The sequence below is a fragment of the Hemitrygon akajei genome, chromosome 14 (assembly GCF_048418815.1).
Source record: "Hemitrygon akajei chromosome 14, sHemAka1.3, whole genome shotgun sequence".
Classification (NCBI taxonomy): domain Eukaryota; kingdom Metazoa; phylum Chordata; class Chondrichthyes; order Myliobatiformes; family Dasyatidae; genus Hemitrygon; species Hemitrygon akajei.
This window is the reverse complement of record NC_133137.1, coordinates 19,468,458-19,483,717: the sequence shown is the minus strand read 5'-3', so window position 1 is coordinate 19,483,717 and position 15,260 is coordinate 19,468,458. Positions and strand designations below refer to the sequence as shown.

The 15,260-nt window shown below is 38.5% G+C and overlaps 2 protein-coding genes and 1 long non-coding RNA gene across 8 annotated transcripts in view; 1 reads left to right on the top strand and 2 right to left on the bottom strand.

The window, feature by feature from the left end:
• The window catches only part of clip1a (CAP-GLY domain containing linker protein 1a), a 160,354-nt gene extending 159,651 nt beyond the window's left edge, over positions 1–703 (bottom strand). For 2 of the 4 annotated variants that reach the window (XM_073065547.1, XM_073065550.1), the window contains exon 1: positions 562–702. The gene's annotated coding sequence lies outside the window, so the exon portion shown is untranslated. Of the gene's footprint in view, positions 1–561 lie in introns of all 4 variants that reach the window. The other 2 variants (XM_073065546.1, XM_073065549.1) reach the window with 2 other exon arrangements.
• LOC140738341 (uncharacterized) overlaps positions 643–15,260 on the top strand; it is a 23,017-nt gene continuing 8,399 nt past the window's right edge. The window contains exon 1 of the long non-coding RNA XR_012101352.1: positions 643–750. This is a non-coding gene — a long non-coding RNA (uncharacterized lncRNA). The remainder of the gene's footprint in view (positions 751–15,260) is intronic.
• zcchc8 (zinc finger, CCHC domain containing 8) overlaps positions 10,072–15,260 on the bottom strand; it is a 21,095-nt gene continuing 15,906 nt past the window's right edge. For all 3 annotated transcript variants that reach the window (XM_073065551.1, XM_073065552.1, XM_073065553.1), the window contains exon 14: positions 10,072–13,549. In XM_073065551.1, coding sequence (XP_072921652.1) covers positions 12,681–13,549 — 869 coding nt within the window. In that variant the 3' untranslated portion in view covers positions 10,072–12,680. The remainder of the gene's footprint in view (positions 13,550–15,260) is intronic.

Here is a 15,260-nt window from a genome sequence, read left to right as displayed (position 1 = left end):
ACACACAGTCGGCAGTGGATTCAAAATGCAACTACTATACTTTGAACTTCCAAAGCTCTGAAGGAAACGTGCGGGAGCAGAAGCTGCCAGCAACTAAAGTCAGACTGCGTGTCTGTGTGTGAGTGAGGTGGCATACACGGGGTCATCTGAAAAGCAGAGCAGCTAAAATTAAAGAAAAAAAACTGTAGACTTGTTAAAAAAAAAACTCCATCTATAGAATCAAATATCTACAAGAAACCGGAGGAAGCTGAAATGACTAAGGGCGAGGATGGGCAGTTTAGCGTTTTACAGATGGGACTGGGCGCCTGGGTTTTGTGGAGCGGGGTGGGGGAGGAAAGTCCATCATTTCGCTTTGACTTTTTAAACTCGAAAATTCAAACAATAGCCGCTCCCAACACCAGGTGCCATCGACACCGTGATGCCCCAGTCACAACCCCCTCCCCGAGAGGCCTCAAACAGCGAGGCGAGGCCCCGCTTCGTCCCCCGCGGACCCAGAACCCCGATCGCACGCCGGCTCAGCCGCCTGGGGCTCGGCGCCCCGGAGCCCGGGAGAAAACTTACCTCGGCCGGCAGTGACTTGGTCCCCCCGGCGCCCGTCCCGAGCCAGACAGCGAGCAGCCCCGGCCCGAGCGAGTGAACTGACGTCAGAGCCCGCCTCCAGCCGGGCGGCAGTCTGAGGGAGAGGCGGGTAGAGTCGGCCTGGACTCCGGACTGATCGGCGGCTGGGCCTTCGGCAACACGCACAGACAGGTACAGTTTGTGATGACACCGGGAGAACGCCTTGGGGGCGCTTTTTTATTGTCGATCGTTTAATTACTCTGGGCACGACGGTCACTGCTTCGTCTGCAGGGCAGCTCGTAGATGTAGTGAGTCTGCAAGGATAGCAGCCATGGATAATTTAAATATATATATATATATATATATATGTAGAGAATGCTGGAAATAGTCTGCGGGTCAGGCAGAATTTGTGGGAAGACGAGGAACAGATTTGGAGTTACGCTGGGTAACAGTGACGCAATCCCATTCTGATTCACTTCCATTGGCAGAGTAATACAGTGGGAGCTTCACTTCGTGTCCGTGGTTATTTTTAAATGAAATATATTTATAGACTTGCATGAGTTCTACCAGAATACTTAGATATTTACATAATTCTCAAATTAAAACTTTCGTTCTTTGTCAGGATGCACGCCAGCCCGTTGGAATCCATTGGTCCCGGAAAGCCTCAGAGTTAGTGCACTCGGTGTTCCCTATTGTCCTGTCCACCCTGGTTAGTGAGTGTGTTAAACAGGCACCTAACAGTGTGTATATATTAGACACTTGATACGGAACTTTGATTTTCAGTACGGTGAGTTTAAGGTCATTTGCAGTGTGGACACTGTCAGTGTGTATCAGGTAGAGCTTCCCAACCTTTTTTATGGCATGGACTTCGACCATAAACTGAGGGGTGTATGTACAGGTATATCTCTACAATATAAAATCTATAATGGTGGAAGGGTGGAGAAACGTCACTAGCAAAGGAGGTGTAAGGAGCTCCTTCCTTCTGCTAGCCTACAGGTCATCCTTTGTCAAGGTGCAGCACCTGCTTAGCCACACCGATCAGTGTCACGAAAGCCATGGGAGCAATTGGTGCAGATCACAAGTCCTGGTTATGCGACCACTGACCCCAGGCAGGCAATCTCTGGAGTATTGGTAATGGCTGGAGTCACCAGTCTTGTAAAGACACTGCCCAGAAGGTGGCAATGGCAAACCACTTCTGTAGAAAGACCATGGTTGCTCACGTCATACAACACTACATAGTGAACGAATGATAGAAGCGAAAAACACAGAATATGGCACAAGATAAAATACTTGGTGAAGACTATCAAAAAGAATAGAGGCATGGCACAGAAAGGAAGGCATAACAGCAAAGCAATTAAGAAAATATATATTCACTTTTCAAAATTTGGTCATTCCCTGGCTCAGCCTACGTTCATTACTTGTTAAGAATTGCCCCTGAGAAGGTAAAGGCACATGACCACTCTGAACAACTGCAGTCCTTCTGTCATCCTCCCAGAATATGATGTTAGAAACCAAGATAAAATCAGGGTGGTGTGTAACTTGGAAGGAACTTGTGGGTGGTGGTGTTTTTCTTGCCTGATTTTCTCAGCTTCTTGTTAGTAGATTTCAACGGTGTGTAAGGTACTGTCAAAGTAGCCTAGGCAAATAACTGTACATCGAGGAAATAAATGTCCAAGCTGAACATAAGAAATAGGTGTTGGCAATCTTACTTTTTGAGGCTACTCTGGCATTCATTAAGATCATGATAATGAGATGGATTTTCTTCTTCAGGATAATTTTCCAGCACTATTCCCGTAATTCTTGATATCCACTGATATATCCTTAGAAAGATCGCAGTCTCCAACCACGATGTTCAATAATGTAGAGTGGATGCACTGTTATAATAGTTGACCTGTTATAAACTGTTGACTTCAAGTGCATCCATAACACGGTTCAAAATTAGCAAGAATATGTTGGGCTCTTTTCATTACAAGGAAATGCTTCACAGTCCAGAACATGCCCAGTCATTCTAGCTGTAAACATTTTAGTCATTTTAATGCAACCTGTATTTCAGGCCTGGATCCGCACCTGTTAGTAAAAATCTAAATATGGTTTTGAAATGACTCCTTTAATCATCTGTGATGTTCTGTCATTATGATATTTGTGAATAAACTCTTCTAATGGATTTTGAAACTGACTAGTCAATTATTGATCTGGCTGGTGTGGAAGATTATCCTGCCTAGATACAAAATCAATTCAGAATAAGAACCAGAGTCAGAATTAGGTTTATTATCACTGGCATATGTCATGAAAATTGTTGTTTTGTGGCAGCAGTACAATGCAAGGCATTAGAAACATTACTGAAAGATAAATACAATAAATAAATAATGCTAAAGAGTAGTGAAGCAGTATTCATGAGTTCATGGCCCATTCAGAAATCTGATGATAGAGGGTAAGAAGCTGGTCCTAAAATATTCAGAGTGCATCCCCATGCTCCTGTACCTCCTCCCTGATGATAGTGGTGAGAAGAGGACATGTTCCAGATGGCAAGGTTCTTTATTGATGAATGCCACCTTCATGCGGCACTGCCTTTTGAAGATGTCCTCAATGGTGGGAAAACTAGTGCCTGTGATGGAGCTGGCTAAGTCTACAACCCTGTGCAACCTCTTGATCTTGTGCATTGGAGCCTCCATACCCAACAGTGATGAAACCAAAGTTCAAAGTAAATTTATCATCAAAGTACTTATGTCACCATAAACAACCCTGCGATTCATTTTCAGGACATCCACAGTAAATACAAAGAAAACAATAAATATTGAGAACATGAGATGAAGATGAAATGAAAGGCTGTCCTCAGTGCTGAGATGAATGAAGTTATCCGGTTCAAGAGTCTGATGGCTGAGAGTTATCTGTTTCTGAACCTGGTGGTGTGTGTCCAGAAGCTCCTGTACCACCTCCTTGATGGCAACTATGAGAAGAGAGCATAGCCTAGTTGGTGAGGGTCCTTGATGATGGATGCTGAATTCCTACAACAGCAGTCTATGTAAGCTTGCTCAATGTAGCCTAGTACATCACAGGGCTCCACCTGTGATGTGCTAGGCTGTATCCACTACTTTTTGTAGGGCTTCCCATTCAAGGATATTGTTGTTTCCATACCAGGCCATGATGTAACCAGTCAATATGTTTTCTACCACACATCTATAGCTGTTTGTCCAAATTTTAGATGACATGCTCTATTTTTAAAAACTTTTAAAAAAGTAGTCAGACTGTACTCTATGGCTCATCTATGAAAATTTGCTAGTCTTTGGTGACATTCCAAAGCTCCTCAAACTTCTAATGAAGTTTCATTTCTAGCATGCCTTCTTCGTGATTGCATCAATGTGTTGGGCCCGGGATAGATCATCTGAGATGTTGACACCCAGGAATTTAAACCTGCTTACCCTTTCCACTCAATGAGGACTGATGTGTGTTCCTCCAACTTCCCCTTTGATCTTGCTAACGTTAAGTGCAACGTTGTTCTTGTGCCACCTCTCAATCATCTGATCTGTCGCACTCCTGTACACCTCTTTGACACCATGTGAGATTTTGCTAACAGTTATGTCATCGACAAATTTATAGATTATGATTGAACCTAGCCCGACGGTCATGAGTACAGAGTACAGCAGTGAGATGTCCACTCTTGCCTCCCTTTTACTCTTTATACCTGAAAAAACTTTTGGTATTCTCTTTTATATTATTGACCAGCTTTCCTTCATATTTTATCTTTTCTCTCCTTATTGTTTTTTTTAAGCTAGCTTCTGTTGGTTTTTAAATGCTTCCCACTATTTCTTGCTTTATTACATACCCTTTCATGCATCTGTATGTGTCTCTAACTTCCCATGGAATTGCCTTTGCTCTTACAGTGGGCTTCCATTAAAAAAAAAGGGTTAATATTAAAGGTGTTATTCAGTATTATGATAAGGCCAGTTTCAGTTTTTATACATTCATTAGAAACATCAAGACTCTTTAATATAAAATCCATTTTACGATGTACTGTACCAGCAGTTATGGTCAAAATGACAATAAAAGTGACTTGACTTGACAGAATAGATATATATGTATTAAGTAATCTCAGAAACGGTTTAAAATTATAAATTTAGAAGTTAAAGTCTATCCCGAGCCTTATAGGCTCATCAGGCCGGTGTTTATGCCAGTTTCCGTGGCGTGAAGCGACTGAGAGTACGAGACTCCCCCCCCACCACCTTCCGGACAGGATGCCAGTCCATTGCAAGGTTAACCCCCAGCATTTTGCCGGTACCCATTTTCAGCTGGGTGGACTGGAGCAATGTGTGGTTAAGCTGCCTCGGCTGGGGCTTGAACTCACGACCTTCAGATCATTAGTCCAACACCTTAACCACTTGGCGACGTGCCACTCAAATTTAGGAGTAACTTGCATATTTTAATCAAGAAAGAATTCCTTCCAGAGTGAATTTCGGATACCTATCTCTTGGTTATTGGAATTGTAGCCTTTAACTCCCCAATGCCATTAGGCTTTACAATTCAACCGCCAGGACTTAAGAACTTTTTAAAAGCTATTATTAATACTTTTTGAGATAGTGATTTAGATGCATATCATATTTTTTACTGAGTTAAGTATTGTATGTAATTCGTTTTGCTACAACAAGTGTATGGGACATTGGAAAAAAAGTTGAATTTCCCCATGGGGATGAATAAAGTATCTATCTATCTATCTAACTACTACAAAGAATAAACACGTGCTTTTCCGCACTACAATCAAGGCTCTTACCAAGATTCAAGATTCAAAAACTTTATTGTCATTCTAACTGTACATCAGATCTGCAGGGCAGAATGAGACAGCGTTTCCCAGGAGCAGTGCAATCATAACATAACAAACACAATACTAAATAATAAACATAACAATAAATAGTAAAACACAACAGCCGCATGTCAGTTAAAATCAAGTTATAAGTGTCCAGTGCAAGTTAAAAGTGTCCAAAGCAGAGTCAGGTAGAGCAGCTATTTAGCAGTCTGACTGCCTGTGGGAGGAAGCTGTTTAGTAGCCTTGTGGTTTTAGTTTTGATGCTCCTGTAACATTTGCCTGATGGCAGAAGAACAAACAGTTCATGGAGAGGGTGTGAGGGGTCTTTAATAATGTACCGTGTCTTCTGGAGGCATCGACTCTGAAAGAGGTCTTGGACAGGAGGTAGGGAGACCCCAGTAACCTTCTCTGCTCCCCTAACCACCCTCCTTAAGGCTTCTTTGTCGACAGCACTGCAGCTGGAGTACCAGGTTGTGATGCAAAAGGTCAGCACACTCTGAACCACTCCTCTGCAGAATGTAGTTAAGATGTTAGTGGGGAGTGATGCTTGTTTAAGCTTCCGCAGAAAGTGTAATCTCTGCTGGGCTCGTTTCACAATCCCAGTGGTGTTCCTGGACCAGGTGAGATTGTCCGAGATCTGCACCCCAAGGAACTTGATGTTTTCCACTCTCTCCACTGTGGAGCCGCTGATGCTGAGGGGTGTGTGCTCAGGCTGAGACCGTCTGAAATCAACGATCATCTTGGTTTGGGTGACATTAAGCATCAAGTTGTTGTCACTGCACCAGCTCTCTAGGTGTTTGACCTCCTCCCTGTACATTGTTTCATAATTTTTGCATCAAATGAACAACAGCTGCTTCTATCATTTATAATTTTAAAAAGCAGCTAAATTGGTTTAGCTCAATTTTATCTAAACTATTTTTAAATTTTCTCCTTTAAAGAGAAAAATCACATTGTTAAAGTTTTGACAGGTCGTGGCGCTGAAATAGGGATGTTTTAAAAGATTTTAATTCTCAATCCATTGATTTAAGGCATGTTTATTGTTCTTAATTGAATGGCTTGCTTAGTTAGCTAGTGAAGAATCAGTCACATTCACAAGGGATGAAGGATTTTGTTTCAAAAGGATATTATAGAACTGATTAATTTCTATCCCCACTTTTACTGAAAGCTGGAATTTGACATTTGAAAAAGAAATCACATACTGTACTGACAGTCAAAAAATTGCAATATTGAAATAAAGTTATCAGATGCTGGAAGAACTCAGCAGGTTAAGGATTCCAGAAACACTAACTTGAAGAAAGTCATACGATCCCACCCTTTCAGAGATATTGCCTTTGTTCAACCTTCCCTGCTACTAAAAAAAGGTTTGTTTTCTCACTTCAGTAGTTCGGACAAAGGATCTAGGATGTGAAATCTTAATTGTTTTGCTTTGCACTGCTTAGTGTTTCCAAAATTTTTCTTTTTAAAAGGAATTCAATATTTATAATAACTAAATGGAATTCTTTGATTATAAATAAATGTACATTCTGGTTAATAGCTATTTTCCTTGAAAATTTCAAAATTATTACCCATATGAAAATCTCTGTATTACCTCAACCAAGCATAATGTTTTATTACGATACAGTGCCTTGAAAAGGTATTCAGCCCCCACACCTATTTTCACATTTTACTGTCCCATTTTCTAAATTTAAAATATTATTGATTTGGGATATTTTTGAGCTAATCATCATGCATCACATCAAATGAAAAAAAAATCCAAAACCTGTTAACAATTTACCAAAAATTAAAAACCAGAATTGTGAGGGTGAACGAGTATTCATCCCCCTTGTAATTACCACGTTAACATTCCTCAGGTGCAGTGTACTTGTATCTTACCAACTCACCCAATTTGTTGATGTTGAAAATTGGAGGACCACCTGTTTTTAATTAATTCATAAGAATAAATACCCACTCTCTCTGTAGATTCCAACAGTATGGTAGATTCAACAGACCAAAATGAAGACAAAAGAGCATTCAAGACAAGTCAGGGAAATGATAATAGAAAAGCACAAATCTGGGGAAATGTACAAGGCCATCTCAAAGGCATTGAAGATACCTCGGAACTCAGAGCAGTCTGTCATGAATAAGTGGAAATATGAAACCATAGCCACACTGCCTAGGTCAGGCTGCCCCTCTAAACTGAGTAACCAGAGAAGAACAGCACTTGTAAGAGACTACTGTGATACTAACAGGCACTGAGTGAGCTGTTTAAGTCCGTGGCTGCAACTGGAGATGGAAGTTAATGGCTGCACATTCTCTTAAGGCCTTGCACAGAGGGGGTATTTATAGAAGAGTGGCAAGGAAGAAACCCGGCTTTAAAAAAAACATATCCTTGTGAGTAACGACTTCACAAAGTGTCATTTAGAAGATACTGTAAAGACGTGGAAGAAGGTCTTGTGGTCAGATGAGACTGAGGTGGAACTTTTTGGCCTCAATACCAAGTGATACATGTGGTGTAAACCTAAAACTGCACATCAGCCAGATAACACCATCCATGTAAAGTATGGTGGAGGTTGTATCATGCTGTGGGCATGTTTTTCAGCAGATGGGACTGAAAATGTGATTGGTCAGGATTAAGTGGAAAATAAATGCTGCTAAATGGAGAGATCCTGGTTTAAAAACCTACTAGCCTCTGCCAGAAAGCTTAAACTGGGGAGGAAATCTATCTTTCAGCACGACAAAGACCTAGAAGTTGGAAAGGGCCATCCATTGACCCTTTCCAACTGATCTGGCAAGTTTGAGCAATTTTGCAAGGAGGAATAGGCAAATATTGCTCCATGTTGTGCAAAGCTAATTGAGACTAATCCAAAAAAGACTATTGGCTGTAATAGCTGTGAGAGGTGGTTCAACTAAGTACTGAGCAAAGGGGACTGCATAATTTTTAGACATTCACATTTCAGTTTTTGAATTTTTAGTTTCTCATGCTTTACAATTTTCCCTGTTTTTTGGGCTGTGTTGTGAAAAGGGAGCATGTGATTCACAAATAATAATTCTCAGTTAAATTGATCAAAATCCCTGATTGTAATACTCATTTATATGAATAAGGGTTGGAGGCTGAATATTTTTACAAGGAAATGTATATCAAAACAAAATATTGCTGTGTAGGAAATCTGAAATAAAAATAAACCACAGCAAGTAAGACGTCATCTACAGAGAAATACTTAATGTTCAGGTTATCTTTCAGCAGAACTGGGAATAAACGGATATACAGGTTTTAATTTGCATGGAAACAAGAGAGGAGGAGCCAACTTTGTAATTGAGCAAAACAGCAAAAGGCGGTGGTTCAAGATAACCAGAGATGAAGAGAAAGATCATCTGAATTGTAGTGTCCAACATTAAGAATATACTCAAATACATTATAGAACTGAAGGGTCAGTACAAGTGGTGTTGACCCTTGAACTTAAATTGAACATGATGAGAAATGTAGGAGCTGCAGATCAAGGAATGGAGAAATGAAAGGATAGTTGGTTGGGGTCACACCTGCTATATTCTTTACAGAGCTGCCCAAATGAAAGTTGTATAATAAATTCACATGGAAGTATGATAGGGACCTGACTGGCAGGAAAGCAGGAGATGAAAGAGTGGTTGTTGCATCTCTCTGCAGGGAGTGGGCATTGGTGGAGGAAATACAAACTGAAAATTTTACAGTCATTCATCATATTTCACCACTCATTCCTGGCATTAGCATGGATTTTTGAAATCTGGGAAACATCACATTGAGTCCAAGCTAACCCACATCTAACAGGGATACAAAAAAAATAATGAATACATTTTCCTCTCAATTTTAATTAATTGAAATAGTTATCTAATTTAAGAGGACAATGTAAGTGTAATTTTCCTTGCTGATGAACATGTTAGAGAAATATAAAGGAAGTCAACCTATCAATGAATAGAAATGGGTTTGCAAAGTGCCATCTTTTAAAATCTATTGGACAATTCAAAAATATTCATGTGAAAATCATAGTTAATGCAGGTTGCATGACTGACAATTTTCTATCCAGATCCCTTATGGCCAACACACGTTGGGAGTCCAGAGGTCTAAAATGCATTTGAGTGCTATTTGCTTCCTTTACAATGACAGTGAGGCCCATGGACAATATCATCCTCACAAATGAAACAGACCTTTGTATGATTTAGGAGACTTGTGCCAACCCATTAAGTCTGGCATTGTAAATCCATGTTAGATAGGTCTACAAAGGTTGAATACTTAACTATCCCTATAGTACCCCCTTGGATCCCTACCTAGTCCACTCATTTATGAAGTTTATCTGGTTCCCTGACAAACGACCATCCCCCTAATTTGCAGCCAAAACACCTTATTGACCATTAATTTGCTGTCTGATCTACTGGCCTAATCTGCCTACTGGTGTTTTCTGCTTACCCTTAATCATAACCCAACTATTGATCCCACATGATACTTGCCTCAACTTATTACCGATCTCCTACCTTGATACCTCAAGTAGTTCCTGTGGCATACCACTCCACCTGTATTTCACTCCCCACTCACCTTCCCAAAGCTGGACTTGTTTGACTTCGCTCTTTTATTCAGCAATACATGATGCCACAAGCTTTGATAATTACCAAATTTTTCCAGTGGACTCTAAAGTCTAACTATTAGCCTACTGGACACTGTCCATTTCTATGCAAATATTATGAGAAATACAAGTCTTAAGCACAAATCACTATTGAGACAATGACTTTATTTAAACCAGTTTGTATGGAGACACGATGAATGGCTGATGGTTGAATACATTTTCAGAAACCAATGAAATTTTTTTTTTTTTTTTAACAGTAAAATGTTAGCATTTTGAGGGCCTCTAATTTCATTGTCACCAGTAGAGAATCTATTTACATGCTTCAGTGAAAGTTTAATCTTCTGAATGAATCTGTAAAGATTTCAGCATTAATAACAATTGAAGAATATTCTTAGTAGCCAGACAGAATGAAGACTGAAAATGTGTCTACTGTATGTCATATGTGATGTTTTTCATGTACTGGTCAATCTATATAATAAAACAACAAATTAAACTTGTGACAAATATCAGGTGCAAGATTCTGGAGTATTTTTTGAATAGCTTGTAAAAACTTTTACACATTGATTTTTGGTTAGATTGCCAGGACCTTGAAGCAGAAATGAGTGCCCCCCCCCCCCACTTTTACCCCAGAGAGGAGGGCAGGTGGTTTACTGTTTGTGATCAATTATTGAAATTTCACACAGGTCTCTGCCTTATTCTGTATTGACCACATCTCACAAGAGGATGTCTGATTGTGGTTTAATCTATGGAAGTCAGTGATGTGATCTGAGGAAAGGCAAGAAATTTAAAAAAATCAACCCAGACTATTTTAGGGTGGAAGTTTCTAGAGAATTCCTCTTCAATCCTCCAATTTCTTTAAGCTTTAAGTTTTATAAGAGGCAATTCTGACAACCAGGATTAGATGTAACACTTGCTTAAAGTAATTCTGTTAGTATGCATAACCAGGACAGCAGACTTTACAGAAGATCCACAAATTGCTTGGAAAAGAGCTGATATTCAATACACAGTTGACTGTGCACAATACTAAGTTGTGACCTTGCATTCCTCCTGTTGAATAAAAACAAACTAACCTATGATGCAATTTCCTTTCTTGGTTTAAGATATTCTGTTAAAGAATAAGCTGATGTACAAAGTACGAGCTCTTTTTATCCATCACAATAACCATATTTTATGCTTAGAAATAATCTATTGACATCTGACATTTCCAGCATGCTTTTCAAAGCCCCAGTATTACACAATTATATCAGGAAATCAGGAGTGCAGTATATTAGAGTTTGGGCCTGATCTGTATTCAATTTCCTTTTTCGTTGAATGAGAAAATTATCTGATTTAAACACAATACATTATATCATTTAGAGTAAGGAAGAGGATAACTTAGCCAGTGTTACTGATACCTTTCTTCCAATACATAGATCATAATAAACAGTATTCCTCACATTCCTTTCCCCCATCACCCCAATTCATCTTTTTTTCTTTCTGTGACAACTTTTGAAAAGAGATACTTTTGGTCCAATATATTGTACTGCAAAAAAAAATAGCGTGGACCCTGGAGAGCATCATTATATGTCATTGAAAATGTACAGTCTGCTGAAAGGTATGACCTATTTACATACTGTAGCTCAAAAAGTCCAGCTTTAATTTAAAAATCTTAAAGTTTTGCTAAGTATCATACATTATTTTAAGCTGTGAAAATGAAAAAATTGAATGCAAAAGGAAAATTTGACCAGATCTTGTTGTGATTGTCCTGTCCAACACAATACAAAGTCAGTAATAAAAGTGTAAAAGGACAGAGTTTGAGTACAACCATTTGGTTTTGGCACCAACATTGACACTTGCCAAATTATCCATTCCATTACTCTTAAGCAAGCAAATGCTAAACATTTTCAACTCTTTTCAATTGTGTAATTTTACTTTTCTCTGAAATGTAGGAAAATAGCCATTAATACTATTTATGTGGTGTTTATTACATGACCAAACAAAAAACTCCACAGGTTTCAAATACTGTGCCCAGGATTTCACAAATTTTTCCCAAACGTGGCTTACCAGATTTTCACAAAAGACAACCTCTGCCACAATGATAAATGAGTGGCCACAATCACAATACTTCCTGTAACTTTCAATGCTATTTAATGCAATCACAAAATACTAAAACATCATTGTAGAATTGTTCATTATATTCCTGTAATCCAAGGCTATGTACTCCTCACAAAGAATGGAATTACAAAGGTTGAAGCAGCTTTAAAAAACTAAAGCATATGTAGATATTCATAAAATACCTGAAAAGAGCCCTAGTAATCCCTGACAATTTCAATATTCAATTATTAGGATTTAAAATACTGTACACTAAAATCCCTGGCAGTAATATATAAAATTACATTGGTAATGTTTATATAACGTATTGTTATATAAACAAAAATGATGTACAAGAAATGACGAAAAATTCACTGTACACTTAATTCCACATAAGAGAAATTGAGACCATGCCTAAAGGACAAATTTCAATAGTGCTTCTTTGAAAATGAGTATTACACGTAAAAATCTTTCTTTAAAACCAGACATTTTCACTCTGCCAGCCTTAAATATAAAAAGAGCACTGACATCCACATTTTGACATGTTCACTAGAACATCTGCTCTGCTGCAAAATGTTGAAGTGAGGTCTGTGTGGGGGGAAAAAAAATGTTCCATCACAGTAAATGGTGACATCATGACAAGGAAGCCTTGGATCTGAAAGTTTCAGTACTCTTTAAAATATTTATTTCTTTTTCATTTTGTTTCTTGGAGTATTCTTCAACAAGTTCCTGAGTTTGAGGTAAGTTCCGGTTGCCTCGGAAAGATTGTCATATTCAAAGGGAGTAATTCCAGTTGCAAATTTACTCATGTCAGGCACTGCAGAAATTCTATTCCCCTGCACTTCTGTAACATTAGCACTGGTGCTGGCCCTATCTGTTTTCTCTAAACATACTCCATTTCTTCTGAGAGATTCTGTAGAAGTAGGGGTAGAATCCTGAATGACTCTACTGCTCTCTGTTTCTATTCCAGAGTTCTCAGGCTGAATGTTCTCTTCCCTGTGCTGAGTGTCTTTAATTGAACTGATTTTTTTTCCTGTTAAATCAATGGAAGATGCTTCAGCAATTGGACTCCCAAAGTTATTTTCAACTGAGCCCATTTTATCACTCGATTCTATTTCCATGCAGATGTCTGGTTGAACTATTGCTGGTGAGGAACTGGTAGAACTTTTGGTTAAAGGAGAATCACAAGGACCTTCTGACTCACTAACAGTACCTTCAGTCTGTTCCAGTGCAGCCCAGATCAACCGCTGCTGTTCCTCCAGCTCTTCCAATGATAAGATATCTTCATCCAAAGTTTTGTCTATAATCTGGGGAGTTACTGACTGAGTATTTCCATCTTGTAGTGAATGTCCCGCTGGAGAACAAGTCGAAGGAGTAGATGGAGGGGTGTCCTTTGGAAGCGGGGGACGGGTTGGAGTAGGTGGTACAGGTGGGACAAATGTGGGTGGTGTAGAAGGGGGTGTTCCCTTGGGTTGAGGGGGAGACAATAAATTTATTGGGCTTTCAGGAGGCATGGGTGGAATATAACATAATGACTTTGAAGGTTCTGAATCTGTGGGAGAAATACATGAAAGTACTTAGATGAAAAACTGAATTATCAACTTCAGTACAATACATCAGAGTCACTTTTATTCTAGAGATCATAAGCAATCAGGGTATTAATGGGCAATACCTTTCTAAATGAAAAGCAAAAAAAAAGATTTAAAATTATTCCAGTTAATAATCAATTACAAAAGATCATTAACATGAAATAAAGCTATTTCTTCAAACATGGATGCTGCTCAAACATTTTGCTTTCATATAAAGTATTTCAAATATATGAACAGATTTTTTTTAAAAATCTGTATTTTTAGTTATGTTTGAAAGAAACTGTTTAGAATAGAATGGACAGAAAAATAGTTCACTTTTTTCATCCCATATGAAACACAGTATCCTAGTAGAGGAAAGATATCTAATGTTTGGTTAGAGCCAAATCAGTAATGATGCAACACAAATCACTTTCAGGGCACCCAAAACTGCTTTACAACCAATTAATTATTCCTAGTTATTTAACATACAAAATGTAAACTATTATTTAGTACAAAAAAATCTGAATATTTACCAATATATTTGGTTGAAAAACACATTTCTCTTAAACTCTCCTCTGTCTAAAATAAATTTTGAACCTAATAAATACTTCAGTGACATGCCAAACAGTCAAAGTACACTTATTATCAAAGTACATCCATGTCACTATGTACTACTGTGAGAGTCATTTTCTTGGAGGCATTCACAGGAAAGTAAAGAAATAACAACAGAATTTATGAAAACTATAAAGACTGACAAAAAAACAATTTGGAAAAGACTACAAATTGTGCAACTAAGAAATAAATAATACTGAGAACACGAGCTGTAGAGTCCTTGAAAAATCAGTCTCTAGGTGGTGGAATTAATTTGGTGTTGAGGCGAGTGAAATTACCCATACTGGTTCAAGATGGTTGAAGGGTTCCTGAACCTAATGGTGCGGGACCCAAGACTCCTGTACCTCCTGTCCAATGGCAGTAGTGAGAAGAGTGCATGGCCTGGATGGTGGGGCATCTTTCCACTTCCTGATCTCCTAATGAGGACTGACTCATGAGCCTCCATTCCATAGTCGATAACATGCTCTTTGGTTTTGTTGATATTAAGTGAGAGGTGGTTGTTATGGCACATTTCAACCAGATTTTCAATTTACCTCCTATGCACTGATTTGTCACAGTTCCTAGGTATTGCAGGATTTAATTACTGTATCCAACTGAATTCTTAAATGGAGGATATTTATGACAGCTGTCATCAGAACCTCCGCTTGATAAAAACAGGTTATACAATTCAAGTGACTATTTTTGAAAACCTTTTAAGTAAAAAAAAAACAAATAAATTTCAGAGTTAGGCTATTTTTCAATATCCAAACAAGAACTTGTACTTAAACCCTCTTTAAATGTAACAAATTGCTCATGGTGCTGATTAAAATCATTATTGCTGGAATGAGTTGACATCAGACCACAGAAGAAAAATTCAGAACAGAACAAAAGTTTAATCACAAAGTCTAAAAAATTAACTACCGGTAAATGGATTCTTCTCTGGATTATACTCAGAGATTATTCTCTGGATATACTTTGAGAAATTAGCATACAAACATGGGTAATGCTAGTGGAATAAATAAATGCTAGTTAGAGCCTTTAACTTAAAAACTGAACAAATGATATAAACTTAACCAATGACTTTAGACCAACCTAGTTACTGTA